This window comes from Petromyzon marinus, chromosome 72 (assembly GCF_048934315.1).
Source record: "Petromyzon marinus isolate PM22_M1 ecotype Great Lakes invasive population chromosome 72, UKy_Petmar_22M1.pri1.0, whole genome shotgun sequence".
NCBI classification, from domain to species: domain Eukaryota; kingdom Metazoa; phylum Chordata; class Hyperoartia; order Petromyzontiformes; family Petromyzontidae; genus Petromyzon; species Petromyzon marinus.
Genome location: NC_133738.1, coordinates 5,700,338 through 5,724,485, shown reverse-complemented (window position 1 = coordinate 5,724,485; position 24,148 = coordinate 5,700,338). Strand labels below are relative to the sequence as shown.

Below are 24,148 nucleotides of genomic sequence, written 5' to 3'. Positions count from 1 at the left end.
AAACGTTGAGTTTTATAAGGGCACCACGGGGTGACCAGCCCCACCCCACCCAGCCCCACCCCTCCCACCCCCCACCCAGCTCCACCCTCCCCACTCAGCCCCTCCCCACCAGGCCCACCCTCCCCTCCCCACCCTCCCTACCCTCCCTACCCAGCCCCTCCCCACCCTCCCCTCCCCACCCTCCCTTCTCCACCCAGCCCCACTCCCATTTTTGGATGCACGATGGACGGACACAATAATCCCCTGTGGGCTGGTGTAACCAGGAGGTTCCTATCAGTATAACAATTCAAATGGCCAAACCCTGCGGATATATCCGCATCTGTGTACATTCCCGTATGTTTGACATTTTAAATTGGGCCTATCCGCACATTCTTCCTGCCAACCTTCATAAAGGTTAATACTTGATTATTGAAAAAATATATATTTTTACATGGTGCAGCACCCGCCCAATCATATATATATATGTGGGCACACACATACACCGTGTGACTGTCCACTGACTTCGTTTGAAAATCGATAATCACGCATGGTCAGAGATTTTCAGCTCTTTTCTCAACAATTTTCAAAGTCGGTAAGTGCAACACCGCGCTGTGGCGATATCTGTCGCGTATCACTAAATCGTAATTGGGCACTGCCGCTCCTGCCTCCAGATGAAGGGATGCCAAGGCACTTTGTGACTTAAGCTGGCCGACTCTTTTTTGCCAGGAGGGGTTCCTGCCAAGTTTATTTTTTTCTGCACAATGCTATTGTTTCTGTCGATTGCAAAAAAAAAAAATACGAATAGTTACTGAAACAGATAATAGGCATCTTATGTAGGGGAGTTGGTTATTTCATATTTTGGTTGTTGGGAAATATAACCGCTAATAAAAATATATATAGAGAGAGGAATGGTAGTCACAAAACCTAAGTATTATTTTCTGTAATAAATGATTATTTTGGGTTAGATCGCTTAAAAATACAAATGTTGCTTTAAATCAGCCACCATCACCACCTGACAGCCAATATCAGTAAGGGGTTTGTGTCATGTAACACAAAACGTGTACAATTAGTTTACTAGTTCAGCACTAACTGGTTGTTTTGGGTCGGAGAGTTAAACCCACGATTACGCTCACTATTATTTTGTGCAAAATGTACGATACCTATGATCCTGCATATCAGCCAGGAAATCGCTTCAGTTGACTTTTGATGGATTTTTCTTCCTTCCAAATACCTCTGTTGAATATTTGTCGTAAGTTTGCACGGCGTTTAGCGACTGCATGGGAAAGATGCCTATCCCTCCGCATGGCAGCAACATATGTTCAGGAGCTTGTCGCCAAAGCCGAGGTGTGCTTAGCCACAGGAGAGTTCACAGGAGAGAGTTCGTGTGGTTGTGCTATTTCTACATTCACACGAGCACAGACTACACTAGTTTACTATGTAAGACCACGGTGGCTATGGAGATGTTAACTACCTCGCTTGTTCTACAGGAGGTCGTGGGTTCCATCCCGACCCTAACGATGCCTGTTTTTGGGAGTTTTTGACTCTCTCTGTCCCCGTGGTGGTCGCATGGATTTTTATCAGGGTCCTCCAATTATTTTCCCCTCGACATTTAAAAACCATGACGTTCGAGTATTTGGCTGTTGCTGAAGCGACCAGGCCACAAATTATAGCTCAATTAAGCGGCTTATCACGTGGACATCTATAGAAGCAGCCAAATACCCCATAACGGATGTTTTTTTTTTATTTGGAGCGAAAATAACAGAAAAATCTACACGACCACGGGGAGAGAGAGAGAGACGCGCACAATCTAAATACACAACAGGCGTCGAGGTCGGGATCGAACCCACGACCTCCTGTATACCACTGGAGGGAGTCAACATCTGGCCGGTTATGATGTGTATGAGCGCCCGGACCAGAATGGAACGCAGTGCCTCTCTCACAACTAATTCACAACCACAAGTCCGCTTATATATTTTAAATGGCTATAATTTTTAAGTTTTAATTCTCTCATTGTAGTATCATTATCATCACGATCCATGGGCAGATATCCCTGTAGGTTTAAACTGCAGATTTCATAATTTCTTTCAATATTCCTTTGTCTTGTGACCAATTGTTCAATTAGTGGGCACATCTTTCTGGCCCAATCTCTAAATAGCCATCGTCAAGCCATTATGTGTTCGGTCTTCCCTCATTTTCCGGTTCTTTCTATTTTTCCGAGCACACTTGCCACTATCTTCTTGTCCATCCTTCTTCATATGGTGCCCAAATAGTGCCCAGCTTCCCTCTCATCACTGCCTGGATCATCATCATCAAGTTGTCTTCTATGGAGCAACTGATGAATCTAGGCGACTGATGAAGCTAGTTGGAATTACTGGTGAAACGTCGTACTCAGATTGTACATGTTGTGGCTTGTGTCTCCAACACACCGGTGTGCTGTACTAGTAATGACTTGGCATGTTCTGTTTACGTGACAACCCCTGCTAGTTGGCTGTGTCGGTTGGTGGCGGGTTAACCGACACATTTATATATTTACGCGATCTAACCCAAAAAAACCTCTATTATGGATGATATTGGTCGCGTAAGCTTACGTGTTAAACTTCTTGAACTTCCTTACTTGTGCCTTACATCAAGAAGGGGTCTAACTTCAATTCTCCACCGGGGTGCCTTTCAGTGTATAGAGTTGTGTACGTTCTCCCGTTTTATCAGAGTTAGTGAATGTGAGAGTGAATGAGTGTGTGTGTGAAATATTTTAAGTGTGGGGAGCGGTAGCGAGCGGTTAGCGATACACTGCACTCTGAACCCCACAGAGTTCGATACCCGCTCACGGCCACCAACACCAGCGGCGAAATGAACAGGCTTTAGGCCTCCCCTAGGTCGACTCAGCATCAAATCAGTACCTGAACCAATGTGTAGTAAACGTCGCCACTGGAGAGACAAACGAAGCCGGACGTGGTAATGGCTACCTAATCTGGTCGCCGGGTTTGTAGCACATTACAGCTAACCAATGCGCCACAGCTCGCCACATACATACAAAGACATACATACACACACACATAATTCATGGTCAACAATGTTGAGTGGCAGCCAAAGGAATGCATCCAAGAGGACGGCCCCACTTAAGGACACGGAGCACCGAAGTCACGCCATGCGTGGCAGGTGCTGGGTGAGCATTTGTCGCATTACCGGATAATCTAGTAGATTAGCGTGCGATTTGGAGAGGCCATTATTCAACGTTGACTTGCTGCTGGCTGACAATGATTGATCGTTTGATAAGGGGACAATACCATTGACGGAGAGTGCCCTTTTTGCCATTGGTGTTCATACCATTGTATACATGAGACGAGGCAGGAGCCTGTCTTGTCTGTAATGATAAAATGTGGTATTTGCATGGAGTGCAATATATTTTGTGCATGAGAACTTCCTTGTTCTCGTTTGCGTGTGTGCAAGAAATGACCTGACTTGACACTTTCCATCACGGGGTGGCCACGGTGGCTAGTGAGATGTTAACTACTTTACCTGGTATACAGGAGGTCGTGGATTCGATCCCGACCCTGACACCTGTTGCATATTTGGAGTTTGCATTTCTCTCTCCCCGTGGTCTCGGGGATTTTTCTCTGGACCCTCCAGTTTTCCACTCCACATTTCGAATCAACATTATGCATTTTTAGAATTTGGCTCCAATAAATGTCCACTTGACGATAAGCCACTCTGTCGTTTGTGATAGCCAGGTCGCTTTTGAAAAAGAGCTCCATACATCCGTGGGCCTTACCTGACAAAATTTATATATATAGATTTAATAGTAAGTTAGCCCTGGCTGGGAATGAAACTCAAATGACCAGGATTTAGAGGTCAGTGTGCTAACCACGACATAAAAGCTCGCGGCCACAATCCTGAATTTGCATGCAATGGTATGACCTCAACACGTTTTGCGCATTCTTGACATTTTAAAACGCACCCTTTGGCACCAAGTAACTTTTCTCAAATATCTCCTGCAACATTTACGACTTGATGTAGGTGAAAATCATCCTTTAGTAAAAGAAGTCAACTCATCTAGAAACTGGATTTCATTATACATTTAAAACACTTAACATACATTTATTGGCCTCTCCCTCCACTTTATAGCTAGTATGGCAGAAAGGGCTGGTGCTTAATTGAACCGAGGACCTCATTAAAAAAAGATGGCCACCGCACCATAGTGCGGCACTTTCACATGCACTCCTGCTGCCGTCTGGAACGCTCCTCCTCCTGATATTTGTAAGCCACTGGGAGCTATGCACTTTAAAATCAGCTAAATTTAAAACTGATTTCTTTAGAACTGATTGTTGTTGTGTTTAGTTTGTTGTCCTTCACCTGCACCTCCAATTAGCATGTTTTTTTATGTACGATGCAAATAAAGTTCAATATACATGCATGATCAAATTTTCCTGGCACAGGCAGGGTTGAAAATAATGGTTTAAGTTTCGTGAATGCACCGCCCCCACCTCCAACGCCTCCGCCCACCACACCACGTCTATCCCCTCAGCAGTATTAACGGGAATTGCTGCAGTTTGTTGATTTGGCACGTTGTGTTTATTAGTGGGGGGGGGGGAGGGGGGGGGGAGGTGTTGTATGGGTACACCTGTAGTGACTGGGCCAGAGACACTAAGAGTAGGAGGCACTCTGTTTATGAACAGCCTTAACAGTTCACACAAAGTAACTACAGCTCCCAGTCAGGACGGCTGGCAGACTGCCTGGCTGACGACGCCGAGATGGTGAAGGCGTAGACAGCAACGAAGACTCCAGCAGCACGAAGGGATCCCACTCCAAACGACAGCCCCGAGCCCCTGCTCGGGGCCCCCTTTTATCCTCCCAGCCTGGCCTCGCTCCGCCCCGGCCACGCCCCCTTTCTGGAACCTACTAACGGATTCCCGGGCTTCCCTCACGTGCACCCTCTGTAACCTTTCCCCTAAATGCCTCTCTCTGGTTTATCAAGTGACCTGCTGTCAATCAGGACTGCTGTAACTGCAGATCCCTTTCCCTGCCAGCAACAAGCGCTATGCTGCTAAGTGACTGCTTCTACGTTACTACACACCTATAGGACGAGTAGGCCAAAGACTCGAATTGTTCTCTCTCGTGGATAATCTTCAGCCAGGAGTGACGCGAGCACAAAGCGTTTCGCTCTCCACCACGAGAATGAACAAATACAGGGCAGACCTCGCAGTACACGTTGGGGCAGAACCGCGTTCCACAAATAACAGAACTGGTGAGAAAAATATTTTCATGTCCCTGGGTTCGAAATTATCACCTCCCCCCCTCCCAAACATGTCACCATCGCGGTGCCCCAGACTGAGAAGTTTAGGCTGAGTAGTGGCGGGCTGTGTATTTTACACCTAGGCCTTTAGTGATATCCTCCACCAATGAAACTGCCTTCGAATAACCTCACCATGATACTAGGGCTATAGGCTATGATCATTCGACATAACCACCACATATTCACAGACAGTAACCTTTATTGTGTGGAATAAAGTGATTTAACACGAGGCTTAAGACCTATGAAAGTTACAATACACTAATTGCAGAGACGTGAATACATGGTGACTGAAACCATCAAGGATGTACCACAATTACGCAGCATGACAGGATGCTGCATCGCAGATAGGCATCGCATAGCCCAAATCAATGTCATTACCAAAGAAACAAGAACAAACTCACAACAACCAGTCACATTTACTTTTACGACCACCAAGCACGCAAAATGCCGTAAAACACGAATAACACAATCAGGATTCAATAGGCTTCCGTGCAGAAAAATAAATCTAAAGCACAGCATCTAAAAATCTAAACGTCACGAAAGAAGGTTTAAATACATCTTAAATGATGCTACGTTACGTGCTAGCTAGTTTTACTTCAGTTAGCTAACTGGCCCTCCGATCATGCCACACGAAAAATACTAATGTAAGTGGCTAGGCAAGCTAGGAGGGTCCGGTGTGTCAAAGATTACGCCCAACATGGCAAACTCGAAATCTGATTGGTTAAAGAATATGACAATTCGAAGCTTTCGTGACTGCAGGAATTACTCTTTGGTTTTTCTCGGTAAAGTCACGTATAAATAAGAAATAATAAAATGTGTTGCTTTATATGGTTTCCAAATTTAGCTAAACCCTGTTTGTTTGGTATGCTTCTCTCTCTGTGTCCCCTGTTGTATCTGTGTTAGTTCCCCCCTACTTGGGTGTCTATATATACATCTGGGGTTATGCATTTTCTCTCTCTCGTAAATTTAGCTCTTCTGTACCTGATGATGGCTGCTTGTGTTGCAACCGAAACGTCGTATGCTATTATGTTACTTTATTATTTCTTATTTATACGTGACTTTACTGAAAAAAAACAAAGAGTAATATGACAATTAACAACATGGTCCCCATTTGCTTCAACAGCAGAGGCGATTCACTAGGCTGAGACAGCACAGGTGGAAAATCTGATTGGAAAACACATTCTCCTGCGGAGGGAGCTGGTAGGAACGTTGGGTTGCTCGGTCAATGGCCAGGGTCAACGGCGGCACGTGGTGCATTCCGCAAATATGCCCGACTGTGAGGCCGGGCGCAAGCCGGCGTGAAGGGTGGGGACCGAGTGGGGAATTGGGATGGTGGAGAGAAAAAAAAATACCCACAAAGCTGTAGCTATTTTATCAACCCAGGAGGAATGGTGTGGGTTTTTTTCAAAATAGGAACCGCACCTCGTATAGCAGCAGCTCCCAAGGTCAGTAGTTGATACAGCACACGTGTGTACAGTACCCTGTGCAGAAGTGTGTACAGTGCTCAACTAAATGTTTTATTTTGACCGGGCAGGGCCCACTGAGCTGTATACGATTCCTAAGTGACCTTGCCTCGAATGATGGCTCAACGAATTGGCGGCTTATAATGTAGAGATTGAGAGCAGCCGCATACTCCAAACGCATGTTGTTGATTCTCCACGTGAAGGGAAAAATGTCGTGAAGGGAAAAATGTCGTGAAGATGGCCGGACGTGGTTGATGGCCACCCACCACCTCGTGTGTGCTGTGGCCGCCTTCCCCAGCCAGCCCCACCCTCCTCTCCCCTCTCCACGCAGCCCCACCCCTCCCATTTTTGGATGCACGACGAACGGACAGACACAATAATCCCCTGTGGGCTGGTGGAACCAGGAGGTTGCTACCAGTAAAAGCTCTAATTTATACGAGCTGCACTGGAAGCAGCGCAACTGAGGGTAACTTACTACTACTACACGTATAATTTCGTTGTCAGATTTGGAAATAAAATTCAATTACAGAAGAAATTATCAAGACAAAAGTTTTTTGCAAAACAGATATGACTGTCATGGACCCTACATATGGCACGTGTCGCAGCAATCATAATGTGCTTCATCTTTAATTATGAATAACGCAACTAAAAATAGATATCCATTGTAATTTATAAAACAACATTAGTACCCCCCCCCCCCTCTAGCCTTTGTACCTGGTAGGCTCACAATTGACCACATCACATTTATCCCTCCTGTATTTAAGGTATGGTCCACCATTCTGGCTAATCACCTGATGAGGCTGCTGGTTGCTGATCATTGTTGTTGTAATCACACCAAGCAAAATGTCATGGTAACTCCAATATGTAAATTGGTGTTGTCGTTTAAACTCTCCAACACACACAGCAACCAGTTAGTGCTGAAAGTCAACTAGATACCGTTTTAGGTTTAGGCGACACAATCCCCCCCTTACCGATTGGCTGTGTCGTGTGGCGGTGGGTTTAATGACACATTGGTAAAGAAGCTCTTTTGAGATATCCATGTAGAAAAAGGTGAAGTCCTTGTTTTTTTCATAATAATTATGTCGATACATCGCGGTGAACAGTCAGCCCCGATGCCTTCCACCTTCGTAATTTCTGCAAGCAAGAGCTCCGACGGCGGGCCTTGCTCCGATTTATATATCCTCTCAGGGCCCGCCCTTAATTGTACAGCGCCTTGCACCCTGACTATGCCACCTGTCTTTAATGATCTCAACTTGTACATTTCACTGTCCTCCCTACGGCCACTTGTTCCCAATAATCTCTGCGCAAGTGTATTAATTAATTATCTTTACAGTCCCCCAACTGCCACTTGTTCCCAAGCAACTCAACGCAAGTATATTAATTAATTATCAGTACCGTCCCCAACTGCCACCTGTTCCCAAGCAACTCAACGCAAGTGTATTAATTAATTCTATATACAGTCCCCAACTGCCACCTGTTCCCAGTCATCTCAACGCAAGTGTACTAATTAATTATCTATACAGTCTCCTACTGCCACTTGTTCCCAATCAACTCAACGCAAGTTTATTAATTATCTATACAGTCCCCAACTGCCACCTGTTCCCAGTCATCTCAACGCAAGTGTACTAATTATTATCTATACAGTCCCCCAACGGCCACCTGTTCCCAATCATCTCAACGCAAGTGAATTAATTAATTATCTATACAGTCCCCCAACGGCCACCTGTTCCCAATCAACTCAACGCAAGTGTATTAATTAATTATCTTTACAGTCCCCCAACTGCCACCTGTTCCCAAGCAACTCCACGCAAGTGTATTAATTATCTATACAGTCCCCCAACTGCCACTTGTTCCCAAGCAACTCAACGCAAGTGTACTAATTAATTAATTATCTATACAGTCCCCCAACTGCCACCTGTTCCCAAGCAACTCAACGCAAGTGTATTAATTAATTATATATACCGTTCCCAACTGCCACCTGTTCCAAAGCAACTCAACGCAAGTGTATTTATTAATTAATGATCTATACCGTCCCTAAATGCCACTTGTTCCCAAGCTACTCAACGCAAGTGTATTAATTAATTATCTATACAGTCCCCAACTGCCACTTGTTCCCAAGCAACTCAACGCAAGTGTACTAATTAATTAGTTCTCTATATAGTCCCCAACAGCCACTTGTTCCCAAACAACTCAAAGCAAGTGTACTAATTAATTATCTATACAGTACCACAACTGCCTCCTGTTCCCAAGCAACTCAACGCAAGTGTATTAATTAATTCTCTATACAGTCCCCAACTGCCACCTGTTCCCAGTCATCTCAACGCAAGTGTACTAATTAATTATCTATACAGTCTCCTACTGCCACTTGTTCCCAATCAACTCAACGCAAGTTTATTAATTATCTATACAGTCCCCAACTGCCACCTGTTCCCAATCATCTCAACGCAAGCGAATTAATTAAGTAATTATCTATACAGTCCCCAACTGCCACTTGTTCCCAAGCAACTCAATGCAAGTGTACTAATTAATGAGTTCTCTATATAGTCCCCAACTGCCACTTGTTCCCAAACAACTCAACGCAAGTGTACTATTTAATTAATTATCTATACAGTCTCCTACTGCCACTTGTTCCCAATCAACTCAACGCAAGTTTATTAATTATCTATACAGTCCCCAACTGCCACCTGTTCCCAGTCATCTCAACGCAAGTGTACTAATTAATTAATTATCTATAGAGTCCCCAACTGCCACTTGTTCCGAAGCAACTCAACGCAAGTGTATTAATTAATTTTCAGTACCGTCCCCAACTGCCACCTGTTCCCAAGCAACTCAACGCAAGTGCATTAATTAATTCTCTATACAGTCCCCCAACTGCCACCTGTTCCCAAGCAACTAAACGCATAAGCATTAATTAATTATTCATCAATACCGTCCCCAACTGCCACCTATTCCCAAGCAACTCAACGCAAGTGTACTAATTAATTAGTTCTCTATATAGTCCCCAACTGCCATTTGTTCCCAATCAACTCAACGCAAGTTTATTATTTATCTATACAGTCCCCAACTGCCACCTGTTCCCAGTCATCTCAACGCAAGTGTACTAATTATTATCTACACAGTCCCCCAACTGTCACCTGTTCCCAAGCAACTCAACGCAAGTGTATTAATTAATTCTCTATACAGTCCCCAACTGCCACTTGTTCCCAAACAACTCAACGCAAGTGTACTAATTAATTTCTATACAGTCTACTACTGACACCTCTCCCCAATCATCTTAAGGCGCGGATTCATACTCTTTGGTTTTGTCGGTAAAGTCACGTAGGCAAAACAAAGAAAACTAAATTAAATCACGTTTCGGGGCGCAACACAAGCGTCCATTTTCAGGTGGGGACAACGTAGCGAAAGCACAAACGCATAAGTGTGTCTCAGAGATGGTTGTGACGAGGGATTATATAGTCGCGGGGCATGGGGGGAGGGGGGGTGCCATCGTGAGTGTGGGGGCGGTGTGTGGGCTGGGAGGAGAGGTTGCAAAACCGAGGGTTATCTGGGAGGCAACGGGTGGTGCCGAGACTGAGGCTTTGTGATGTAGATGGCGGAAGTAAATCAGAAAGCTAGGATTAAGCCGCCTTTTGTTATGATGCCGGGTGGGAAAGTTAGAAAAGCACAGGCTAATAATGTAAGGAGTTCAAACTGAAATGTGCAAACTAAAAAAAAACTTGTGTTAAACACTACCATGGCGATGGTAGTGTGTTAAACTGGGGGTAACAGACTGGGAATATGGGTATGTTTATGAAAATACATTTAAACTGGCTGTCTAGCAGTAAAATGCCCGGTAGCTAAAGTTTGACTTGGTTAATTACATCTTTCCAATGATTGCTCAATTCACGGGCGGAGCCAGGATTTCATGCCGGGGTGACTTTCAACAAATTTTAATTTCAAGAATGATTAGAGAGTCAGGCTGTTGAACTAGACGCCATCAGTTGGCGACACACTCTGACAATGCAGTTGCATGGAGTCCGCCAGACCGAGTGTCGTACACTTATACGCAGAATGTCACCCCTGCCACCCCCTGGCTCCGCCCCTGGCTCAATTTGATTCCATCATCTCGGTTGAAGTTATGTCTATGTTTGTATATCTGGATGGCTTCGTGGACAAATCTTTGGTAGTATCCAGGAGGCTTGCAGAGCACCTTGGTATCGGACAACACTATGTCATGAGAGCCAGCAGCATTATAACAGTGGTTGGCAACGGCCGAATAATCCGTCCTGCCATGTTTCAGATCCAACTTGTGCTCGTGAATGCGATCAGAAATATGTCGTTTCGTTTCCCCGATGTAACAATCCCAGCAACTCAGTTTGTAGACACCAGGGTACTGTAAGTCAGGAATGACATCCTTTACAAATGGGATCAGATCACGGATCTTGCGATTTAAAGCTTTCGTGACTGCAAGGATTCATCTTCTTTGGTACTTTCGGTAAAGTCACGTAGAATGAGAATAAAATAATACATTGATAAAATAAAATAACAATAAAATTCTCACGACGTTTCGGTCACAACACAAGCGGCCTTCATCAGGTGAAGGGACGAGACTGTCTGGAGGACAGCGCTGGAGCGAACACAGCCAAGCTCAGACCGCGAACTTTAAGCTGTGTGAGAAGAAACGGAGTGCCTTGACAAAGGAATTAGCATAGAATTTAGCATTGAAATAGCTGAGTGATTAGCTTGTGACTGGTCACAGAAATGGCTATGTTAAAGTCAAAGCATACACATCCACAGAGGCACCCCTTGAAAAAGGAATTAGCATAGAATTTAGCATTGAAATAGCTGAGTGATTAGCTTGTGACTGGTCACAGAAATGGCTATGTTAAAGTCAAAGCATACACAATCACAGAGGCACCTAGTACAAATCAAACAGGAGAATTTAGCATTGAAATAACTGAGTGATTAGCTTGTGACTGGTCACAGAAATGGCTATGTTGAAGTTGTAGTGTTGTAAGGACGAGCAGACTTCTTTAGGAGGCACACTCTGTTTATTGTATTATTTCCTTATGCAACGCTTAACACACAGAGGGATATTCGGTCCCCTCACCCGATACCCTAGGGAGGTACAGCCTCCATACCTGGCGGGACTCACACGTCTACCGCTAACCTCCTTGATACTTAAGGAGGTACAACCTCCGGACTTGGCGGGACTCACACGTCTACCGCTATCCTAGTCCTCCGGCTAGGACCTAGGGGAGGCTATCTGACCCACCGCTGGCCCGGTGGGTCCTGACCACTGGGTATGCCGAGCCTTAGCCCTTAGAAGGGCTGAAAGGCTGGTCCAGGGTCCTAGCTAGGCTTCAGCCCAGTCTTCCGTCTTCGTGCAAGGAGAGAACTTCCCCGAGGTCCGTTGGGTCACCCGTCTTATACCCCTTCGTGGCCAGGTAGAACCAATCATACATTCCCACGTGCTTGAGTTCACTGGTAATGTGTTCCTGGTCGGAAATGCATTGGGCTCTATGGTATAGAGTCTTGATGAGGGAGTTCTTCTGGGATGGATGGTGGTGGGAATCCGGTTTCAAGTAAGCATCTGTATGGGTAGCTTTCCTGTAGACAGAGTGGCTCATTGAACCACATGACATTGCCTTCTCCAAGACGGAGGTTCTTTGCAAACCAACCGGCTACCATGAGAGATTCGTTCATGAGGCCATTCACATATACAAGCACAGAGAAAATTTCAACCGAGAAGATGAATTCTGGCTTAGTAACCATTGGAAAGATGTTTTAAACCATTTCCGTTCTTAATTGTATGTTACGATGACTTTCAGACCGCAGCTCTTTCGCTGGCATTGACTCTTAATACCTCTCACACCACGGTTAATGGTATGGTTTACAACATGGAGTTTAACAGCACCTCGCAGCTGTCTCTCTCTCCCTCCTCCGTTCCGACCATGGATGAACTCGTCCGTCTGAACGGGGCTCATAGCTATCCGTGGTGCTAAAGTTGAGGGTAAGAATCCACCCATTTTTTCGCCATATAGCATTGTGATATATAACGACTTATTGTTGGTAGCTTAGCTGATTGGAGAATATATAGTTTATTGATAACATTGAGGTAATTTATATTTTAGTTTTTTATTGGTTTACTATATAGTATTCATTATATAGTTAAGTATATACCCAGTTACTGTTAATAGCTCAGATGTGTAGGCTTTCACTTTAACATAGCCATTTCTGTGACCAGTCGCAAGCTAATCACTCAGTTATTTCAATGCTAATTTCTCCTGTTTGATTTGTACTAGGTGCCTCGGTAGATGTGTAGGCTTTGACTTTAACATAACTACTTCTATGACAAGTCACAAGCTAATCCCTCAGTTATTTCAATGCTAAATACTCCTGTTTGATTTGTACTAGGTGCCTCTGTGAATGTGTATGCTTTGACTTTAACATAGCCATTTCTGTGACCAGTCGCAAACTAATCACTCAGTTATTTCAATGCTAAATTATCCTGTTTGATTTGTACTAGGTGCCTCTGTAGATGTGTAGGCTTTGACTTTAACATAACTATTTCTATGACCAGTCACAAGCGAATCCCTCAGTTATTTCAATGCTAAATTCTCCTGTTTGATTTGTACTAGGTGCCTCTGTGAATGTGTATGCTTCGACTTTAACACAGCCATTTCTGTGACCAGTCACAAGTTAATCACTCAGCTATTTCAATGCTAAATTCTATGCTAATTCCTTTGTCAAGGAGTGCCTCTGTGGATGTGTATGCTTTGACTTTAACATAGCCATTTCTGTGAGCAGTCACAAGCTAATCACTCAGCTATTTCAATGCTAAATTCTATGCTAATTCCTTTGTCAAGGGGCTCTGTTTCTTCTCACACAGCTTAAAGGTCGCGGTCTGAGCTTGGCTGTGTTTGCTCCAGCGCTGTCCTCCAGACAGTCTCGTTCCTTCACCTGATGAAGGCCGCTTGTGTTGTGGCCGAAACGTCGTGAGAATTTTAAGGTGTTATTTTATTTTATCAATTTATTACTTTATTCTCATTCTACGTGACTTTACCGAAAGAACCAAAGAAGATCACGGATCTTGTGTACTGTACTGAATTGGACCTGGATCTTGTGTTTGTTTCGAATTTTGGAAATCTTTTTGGTAATGGACAAATAGCAAATATTTGTCCATGAAGCCATCCAGATATACAAACATAGACATAACTTCAACCAAGATGATGGATTAAAATTGAGCAATCATTGGAAAGATGTAATTAACCAAGTCAAACTTTTGCTACCGGGCATTTTACTGCCAGACAGCCAGTTTAAATGTATTTTCATAAACATACCCATATACCCAGTCTGCTACCCCCAGTTTTACACACTACCATCGCCATAGTAGTGTTTACCACAAGTTGTTTTTTAGCTTCCACATTTCAGTTTGAACTCCTTACATTGTTAGCCTGCACTTTTCTAACTTACCCACCCGGCAGCATAGCAAATGGCGGCTTAATCCTAGCTTGCTTATTTACTTCCCCCATCTACATCACAAAGCCTCAGTCTCGGCACCACCCGTTGCCTCCCAGTGCACCCTCGGTTTTACAACCTCTCCTCGCAGCCCCCACCCCGCCCCCACACTCACCATACCGCCCTCCCTCCATGCCCCGCGACTTCAATTTAGTATAGTGGTGTAGAGTAGTGTATTGTATAATAGTGTAGTGTATTGTGTGGTGTGTATAGCATAGTGTATATTTGTGAAGTGCATGAGTGTACTATATAGTACTATAGTATAGTAGTGTAGTGTTTACTGTATAGTAGTGTAGTGTGTACTCTAGTCGTATAATGTATAGTCGTGTAGTGTATAGTGGTGGAGTGTATGGTGTAGAATAGTATAGTGTATAGGTGTGTAGTGTGGAATGGTGTAGTGTATAGTGGTGTATGTATGTTTAACTTTTTTAGCACCATATGAAGCTAATCAGAGGTGCGAGGGAAGGACAGCAAACTAAACACAACGAGCAGCAGTTCTAAAGAAGTAAGATTGTCAACCTAGATGATGATGATTTAAAAAGTTGCATGGCTGCCAGTGGCTTCCTAATATCGGACGGAAGAGCGTTCCAGACGGCCGCAGAAGCAGCACAATCTGAAAGTGTCGCGATGATGCGGTGACCACCATCTTTGTTCGATTGTTAGCCAAAAGACGCTGCTGCCAGCATGACCGTGGTGCGTATTTTTGTATTTTGCCAGGTGGAGCAGCATGGACATTACCCTGATTCGTTCTGGCGGCTGTCATCTGGCTCGCTATGAGCGTCGAAGGTGACGTTTTTCACTCCACTCCCCGGCTATACGTTTGCGCTCATTTAGCTAGTATAGTATTTTCTCTTGTGTTGCGGTAGTAATGTTCCTGAAGAACACCGCAATTGACAAGACTATACACTACACTAGAGACTACTATACACTAGAATGTACTACTATACACTACACTACCCCCCCACACCTCCGATTAGCGCAACGGTTGGACTAAGATAGAGTCCAACCGTAATTATTAAATAGTTATATATAGCTATGTTTTAGCGGAGCTGTAAAAGTGTGTGTGTGTTACCTGGACAGTGTCCATCCGAATCTAAATAGATTCCCCGTACCCTGAATTGATTACTCCACTGGTGGGCGTGGTGTACTGTGCAGTCACGTGAGTCTAAGGGCCCAATCCATGGTCATCATTAACTCCGTAATTATACGTGATTCGTTACAATAAGCCCATTCCGGCTACAGGTGTCTCTCTACCCGTGGAGATGTTAACTATCTCGCGTGGTATGCAGGAGGTTCGTGAAGTTCGACCCAGACGATGCATGCTGCTGTTATACGTGGAGTTTGCGTCTCTCTATCCCCCGTGGTGGTCGCATGGATTTTTAAGCCGGGTCCTCCGGTTTATCCCTTCACATTTAGAAAAACGGGTTTAGAGTATTTGGCTGATGTAAATTTCCACGTGATCATATCAGTCACTTCGCTGAGTTGCTATCATTTGTGATGGCCAGGTCGCTTCTGAAAAAGAGCTACAACGTAACAGCTCAGTGGGGCCTTACACCTGGTAAAAAAAAATGGTTGAGTTTAAATACTAATATGCGTCCTTTGTACAATTTCGCAGGACGGCTTATCTGCACCATTGGAAGTCTTGATTTGGGGATTCCTGAATCAACATTTACCACGTGTGCAGCAGGGCAAGACTCGTGCGTGACGATGGAATTGACTCAGAGTAAGTGCTTCCAGGTCAAGGCTGCTGTATATTTGGTGGATGCATCTATCTCTCTCTAACCTGGGTATGTTATCTCCCTCGACTGGAAAACAATCAAATGTATCAAAAAGGCATCCAAAACAGATCATCTGCCCGTTGAGCTTAACCGAAATGGGGAATATTTTTGAGATCCCAAAAAAATTGTTGACAATTTTAACCTTAATTTTTCTGAAGCTGGTAACCTTTTTGAAAATGTATTGGGAGTCACCCCTGCTCATGCAAATTCCTACACCCCTGTCCGAACATTAAACGAATGTAGTTTCCAGCCAATACACGAAAGTAATGTTCTGAAACAACTATCCTACCTCAAAGGGTCCTACTCTACTGGAGCAGATAGTATTCCCGTCTTTGCTCTACTAACTGTTGGTCACCTAATACAAACCTATAGCCCATATTTTCAACCTGTCATTCAAAGAAGCTTCAGTACCTCTAGAATGGAAACATTCCTATGTTTATCCACTTCACAAAGGGGCCCTAAAGATGATCCAAATAACTACCGACCTATCTCAATTGTCCCCGTTGATGAAAATTTTTGAAAAACTATTGAACTACCAAATGAGCAGTTTCCTGTCCGACAACAATCTATTACATCTAAAACAATCTGGGTTCCGAAAAAAATACAGCACATCTGCTGCATTTGACTCTCTGAATCACATTGACAGTAGCCTTGATAATAAGCAGTACTGTGCCTGTCTATTTCTTGACTTGTAAAAAACTTGATACAGTAGACCACAACACCCTGCTTAGTAAACTAAGTTGCCTCGTTTTTTCCAAAAACGCAGTAAAATGGTTACAAAATTACCTCTTTTCTCGCACCCAAACTGTCTTCACAGATGGTTGGAGGTCAAACAGTGTTAAGATAACAAAAGGAGTTCCACAGGGTTCTATCCTCGGCCCCCTCTTGTTATCTCTTTATGTCAATGACTTGGGCACTGACCTGGATCATTCCAGAGTAAATATTTTGCAGATGACACGATACTGATTACTGCTGGCTGCTCTCCGGATGACGTGATTGCCAAGCTCCAGGGTGATTTCAACAAACTACAACATCAGCTAGTTGCTCTTAAACTAGTCCTGAATACCTCCAAAACCAAGGTGCTATGCTTCTCACCAGGACTAAAGCAGGAAGTATTTTTTCCCCAATTACATTCCTTAAATAATGATCAAATAGAGCAAGTCAAGATCTATAAGTATCTTGTAGTCATCCTGGATTCAAAACTGAATTTTGAATATCACATTGATTATATTGGTAAAAAGACAAAAATAAAAATTGGTTTTCTGTATCGACCCAAGCACTGCTTCCCCCCTATGTTCCAATTGGAATTGATAAAAGCTACCATACTGCCTCTACTTGATTCCTGTGACAACGTATATAAATCAGCCCCAAGTACTGTACTGAAGAAGCTTGACTCAATTTATCACTCCGCCTTAAGATTTACATTGAACTGCTTATACAGGACTCACCACTGTGATCTCTACATTGGGTCAAACTTAACATTTCTTATGTTCGACGGCTTGTGCACCAGATCTTATTTATTAACGATGTACTTACAAAAAAATCCGCAGACTACCTGCTGGATCTCCTCTCTATTTCAAAGAACAAATTTGACCTAAGGTCTTCGCTCATTTGCCAGCTTCACATTCCCTATTGCCGTACAAATGCTGGAGTAAGGGCCTTTGCTATTGATGCCCCTAGGGTCAGGAAAGCTATTGCCAATAAACTGCAACTTGAATCACTACCTATGAGATCTTCACTCAAAACTGCTCTAGAGGAGTTGTACACCCCTAGCTGCCACTGCTATTCAGTGGCCTAAAATAAAATAAAATGTTTCGCTCCGGATGACCGCTGTAAATTATGATCTGTGTTTTTGATTTAGTGTGCTGATCCCAAAGGTGCATTGAAAAATGTTGATACTCCTACTGATGCTCCTGCTGTAGTGGAGTGACTCATGCAGCCAGCTATGCTACAGGGTTTTGGTGGTACATGTTGTTTATGTCGTTTATTGTGAAATTTCGGTCACAGTTCTTTGATTTGGCCATGTTTCTTTGTTGTAGTACGGAGTTAGAATGATGGCTTTAATCAAAGTTGTCTTGTTGTTGTTGTTGTTTGACTTGCATCCCATTGGGATTTTTGCACACAGCGTTGGTGTACGGTGCTTTTTCGGGAAGATTTTTTCAGTTTTTCCTGGATTTTTCTGTTAATGTTTTTGATTTTTGTGCATTTTTTAATTTCTGTATCATAATCAAGTTGACATGTGCGTTTCAATTGCTCCAAATAATTATTACTCATGTTGTTATGTTTTCACTTTAGATAAGTAAAGATTGCTCGTCAAGATTGCCAGATGAATGTTGAACTTTCCATAAGAATTTAATACTAGGCTTTTTATTATTGATAGGTGATATTATGTATAATGCATATTCTACACTGCCTAGGACCTTACACCTTACCTTTTTGTGAAATCAGATAGCACTGCCTTCATAGTGTGAGACTTTAGTTTACAAAGGAACACTAGAAGCTCTTTCTTATTAGTTTGTTGGAACTCTTCACAACCTAAATACTAGAATTTTAGCATGGAATCGGTTAAATTATTCCAAACGTGTTACTAATGCATCAAGCCATGTCAACTAACTAAAAACCATCATGATATTGTTAATAGCAAATAAAAATAGCCGCGCTATATTATTAGAAATGTAATCGTATTTTTATTCTTGGTTCTTCCGGTAAAGTTACGTAGAAGGGAAAGAATAAAACAATAAATATATATCAAGCAATTGGCAGGACCCCGGGGTCCCATCATTGCCCCAGGATGGGAAAAACCGCGTAGCGACACGAGTCTTGCCTTACCGACAACAAAACTAGTGGTCAATCGATTGGCCTCGTCGAGAGCTACTCGGGGCACTAAGTTTCGTAAAAAGTTTAAAAATTACATAAACACGTTAAATTCACTGCCTGGGGGGCGGCGGGCTCGCTTTGGCAAAGAAGCTGAGGATCGACGGCTGACCGGAGGGCGTTGTTGCCGCGCGCGACTGCGGCGGACGCCCGGGCTTGCGTTTGGCCGGTGGGGTGGTGCCCATCGTGTCGATTGCCGCCTGCTGGCGCTTGTTGGCGCGAGTCTGGGCCGGCAGTGCGTTGCTGTCGTCGTCCAACTCAGCGACGAGATTGGGCGGGATGGCTGAAAATAATTATTGACCTGATTTTTGCGGGACCCCGGGGTCTCGCCAAATGATTCAAATGACCACCAAACACTTCATGATTATTTGTCAAGAATTTCATCGGTGCGTTCAATCGAACAATGAAGTGTCGAGTGACTATGACAGGATACTGTTCGATCAATCGTTGTGTGGCATATATGTTGAGTTCATTTGGATCTTTATTGGGTCTTTCATCAGCTACTAAAAGTGATTTGCGCATATCAAGGCAATTCAAATCATTGAAACTGAATCTCGCAAAGTATGTTGGTGGTCCTATTGAACATATTTGTCCGATAAATTCATTCAGCGCTGTTTGCCAATATGCAGCTGATCCTCGAAGGTTGTTAAGGTAGAGATGAAAATATTCTACTCTAGCATCTTGTCCTTGAACCTTCTTTCCACATGGTAAGATGTTGGATTGGATGCGATAATACTCGAACATTGATAATGCGTAGACGAGGTAGTAGTTTCGTTGAAATCGTGTATCACTATGCAGAATTCTTAATTGAAATGAGTCCAATGGAGTGATTCTGACAGCTCTTACTTCTTTGAGTCCATTGATTCTTTTTGGGAAGAGGTAGAACCATGCAAACTCTTCAGCTTTAAATGAATGTGCTTCGTTCAGAATGTTGTTGGTTGTTTTACACCTTATTTAATGAGTATTATCAGAGACTTCGTATTCATCTTCCACATTTGGCTGATGACAATCTATAGAAGCCATGACTGATGTTTGTACAGGCATCGATTCAACTTGTGTACCATATTTTCTTGCAATGCCTATCGCAGATGTGGCGATGAATCTTCTTCTCGCATTCCTGGATCGGCAATGTAATATTTTTGATTAACATCTATGAAGATGATGGTGACGTGAACATTTTTTGAGCCTGTTGATCGTCTGCAGTTCTTAATTGTGTGACACTCAATTATGCATGCTCTGCCATTGCCTGCCGGTGCACCTTTCTGACCACATGAATGTGAATGGGGGAAATAGTACAGGGTGTTTTAAAAAGATGGATCCTATTTGAAATCGCTATATCTCTGCAACCACGAACTGCCCATGAATGAAACTCTTACCACTTCAAAGGGTGGGGCATAGTGTTTCAAATAATTACTGCTAGATGCCTCTCCCAGCGCACTAACAACTCCTAGCCTCAGTCATTCCCAAGACACACTGCCTCAACGTTGGATAGGTCGCACGGGACCCCAAGACTTGGCGCTACACTCTTGGCCCCCAAGATCCCCAGACATCACACCCTGCGACTTTTTCTTGTGGGGATACGTCAAAGACCGTGGTATTTTTGTACCACCGTTAGTGACTAATCTGGATGATCTCAAAAACAGATTCACGGCAGTGGTGACTTCAGTGGAAGAAGACACTTTGAGAGGCATTTGGGACAAATTCAACTATCGTCTTGATGTTGTCCATACAGCAGGTGGAGGGCAGATAGATAATTTATTAAATGGTTAGTAGAACTTGATAACTCATTAAACCGTTTGTAACTTTTTGTGTAATTGTAACATGTTGCTATCGTGAAATATACTGCTTTGAAATTGGGTACATGAGTTTGAAACACCCTGTATTTGTCATCGTAATGCATAATTCCTAGTGATTTGGATCCTGTTATTAGTATGCCAGCCTGATGATTTGTGAACAAATCATTAAAAAGTGATGCCTTGTGAATCACCTTCATTGACTGAGTCTTGTAAACTTCCAACGAGTAGTGTTTGCTCCATCATAGGCTATTGCTTGGAATTGTCAACAAAGTACTCCTGGTGATGTTCTCATTGATCCGTACATTTAACCCTCAATGATTATGTTTGTTAAACTGGGTAACAGAACAATCGATTAATTTCTCAGAGTAACACGAGCATACACGCGACAGGAAAAAGTCCTTAAAAATGAATGTGACGATATTCATACGAACGGCAATAAAGAAACATGTCCCGAAGGCAAAAGTAGACCTCAATGAATTCATTGGTAAGATTATGTAATTAACGAAATGTGTTGTGAGTGCGTGAGTGTGGGGGAGGGTCATACACACGGCGTCCTCGCTCTCTCTCTCGCTCGGCAGCAGCTGCAGTTACTTGTCCACTGCTGAATGAAGAGAGTCGGGACGACGCTCGCCGTCGGTGGTGCGCGATGATTCCGTTGTCAGATAGCGCCCGCAGCTCGTCCGCTGGTCGCCGATCCTCACTTTTGTCTTGGTTCCCAGCTAGTGCTGGTGGGTGCATGTGGGTCGAACCGACGGCGCTCTCAACGGTGCTCTCCTCTTTCTCACGGGTGGCTGGTAAGGGCCTTTCCCCTGCTGGATGAGCTGAGTCGGCACAACGCTTGTCACTTGTCCGCTGGCAGCTGACACCCTTGCTCGGTGGCGCTAGTGGCGCTGCTGCGCACTCTCTCCGGCTCCGTGCTCGCTGGCGATGCACGATTGCGCGTGCAGCTGGTTCTCTGTGAGTTGGCTTGGTCGATGCTTGGCGCTTTCCGCCCTTTCTCCAGGTTGATTGCTCGTCACTCTATCTCTCTCCTTGATCGTGCAGCTGCTGGTTGGAAGCTGGTACTCAGTGTAGAATAACTTTGAGCGATACTTCTTCTGTCAGCGCCGAACTCGTACTCGGTGACACATCGCTACTCGGCAAGCCTCGCCATCCTTGGTCGATTGCAGAGTCCCACCCCGGAGCTTTGCGTTGACTTCGTAGATGCGTGGCTTCTGCTGGTGCAGCTCGTTGACGATGTGCCAGTCGCAGGGGCAGGTTCCCGAACACCTCTTACACAACTCTGATAGCTTAGTACAATACAACTTATCGCAATCCTTGACTTTGCAAGCGACACAAAACATCAGGAAAAATTTCGAATAAAACGTTCAGCGATACTCTGTCGGTCCATGCCAAACTCAGCACCGAGCATCACCTTGCCAATCTTCTCTGCGACACACAACACCCATTGTTGATCTCTAGGCCATGCCCCAGAGTCTGCCCGTCGCAGTACTCTGAATTGTGTGTATCGTGTCACTGTTTATATCTGAAATTCTCTCCTCTCGGCTCGCCTTCTCACAAAGGACTAGAATCCCTTTGATTTCGCTCTTTACTGTGGGGGCAGTTGTTCATCCGGGGTACGTGTGTGTGTGTAGTGTATGTCCTAATTTATTAAGCAATCTGTTAAGTCTCACCCTGGCCTGATTCCTTTCCCCCTCCTTAAGCCACCTTTTCATCCGTGGAAAGCAGATGATCCAAAATTGCCCTTTTGTGTTTTTCTAGTTTTTCAACTTGTAATAATTATTTCTGGAGCAGTGGTTCTTAACCTTGTTGGAGGTACCGAACCCCACCAGTTTCATATGCGCATTCACCGAACCCCTTTTTAGTGAAAAATAAAATGTGATTTTTTTCAAATTCAAGACATAGATATGTTTTTTACTGGTACACAAAATGAGCCGTGCATGAACATTACCTTGTTCAAAGAATAAAACCAACACAATGCATAAACTCACAACAAATTACATACCTGGAAATCAATGTGACTTCTGCTGTTGCCTTTGAGAGATCAGTTCAGATATGCGTGGCTTCACCTTGGCAAGTGCCACTCTCATGTCATTTTCACAGCAAAGTCTGTTCCTTTTCTTCGTTTTTATGTCCAGCATCCTCGAAAAGGATTGCTCACAAAGATATGTTGTAACAAATGGTATGAAAAAATCCAGGGCTTTCTTAGCAATAACTGGATACTTGTTCATTTGTCGACACCAAGACGTTGAGAGCGTTGTTGTTCTGAAGAGTTGCTGTTGAACCTGGCTCTGCTGAATTTCAATGATTTCGTCGAGGAATTCATCATTGACATCTGCTGTTTCAACAGCAAACGTGAACGGCTGTCTCACCCATGCTGGATATGACTCTCTTGTAGGGAAATATCCGTCGAGAGACTTTGCAAGCTCATCTAAGTGCGTGGCAATTGTTTGCTTCAGTTCCGTGGATACAGAAATATCTCCGATTCCAGACACATCTTCGATCTTACTTGCACAGTCGTCCAGAAGCGGGAAGTTTGCGAAGTTATTGTTCTCTGTTCGTCGTTTCCATAACGGTAGCTTTTTTTGAAAAGCCTTCAGGTGTTCTTCCGCTTCCATGATATTGACTCCACCACCCTGCATCTGCTGATTGAGATGATTGAGAGCTGCGAATATATCAGCCATGTACGCTAAAATGAGAATGAACTCAGAATTTTTGAAGCAATCTGCATGGCAGTGTTGGTGCTCTTGCAAAAACAGGGCTAATTCCACATGCATGGCAAAAACACGATTCAGCACCTGTCCCCGGGATAACCACCGAATATTAGAATGGAGCAGAAGTACCTCAAATTCAGAGCCCATTTCTTTACACAGCTCACTGAAGATACGGTGCCTCAGAGCACTTTTTCGCACATAGTTCACACATTCCACCACAGTTTTTAATACTTCTGCCATTTTTGGAGGTAAGGTTTTTGTTGCCAACGCATGCCTGTGCAGAATACAATGCGTCACAATGATGTGTGGTGCATCGGCCTTTACTAGCGCACCAAAACCAGACTTTCTTCCCAGCATGACTGGAGCTCCGTCCGTACAAACTGCAGAAACCATATCCCATGAAAGATTGTTGTCTCTGAAGAAGTCATCCACAAGCTTCTTCACATCGGCTGCCTTCGTTGTTGTTGTAAGCGGCTTACAAAATAAAAACTCTTCTTTTATCATGTCGTCTTTCACATAGCGTACAAAAACAGCAAGCTGGCTTAGATCAGAAACGTCTGTGGTTTCGTCGAGTTGAAGGCTGAATTTTGCCGGGCTTGAAATCAGATCCGCGACTACTTGAGCCAAGATGTCTTTACTCATGTCTTCTATTCTGTCACTGACGGTATCATTTGAAAGGGGAATTTGGGATAATTTACCTTCGGCCACTGTTCCGAGTATCAGATTCGCCATCTTTAATGCAGCTGGTTTCACA

At 43.9% G+C, this 24,148-nt stretch overlaps 1 protein-coding gene across 2 annotated transcripts in view; it reads left to right on the top strand.

Annotated features, from left to right (window-relative positions):
- The first annotated feature begins 239 nt into the window (after positions 1–239).
- The window catches only part of LOC142906931 (uncharacterized), a 70,462-nt gene continuing 46,553 nt past the window's right edge, over positions 240–24,148 (top strand). Inside the window, exons 1-3 of one of the 2 annotated variants that reach the window (XM_076055705.1) lie at positions 240–571; positions 14,950–15,018; positions 15,848–15,955. In XM_076055705.1, coding sequence (XP_075911820.1) covers positions 15,006–15,018; positions 15,848–15,955 — 121 coding nt within the window. In that variant the 5' untranslated portion in view covers positions 240–571; positions 14,950–15,005. Of the gene's footprint in view, positions 572–14,376; positions 15,019–15,847; positions 15,956–24,148 lie in introns of those variants that run through there. The other variant, XM_076055706.1, reaches the window with a different exon arrangement.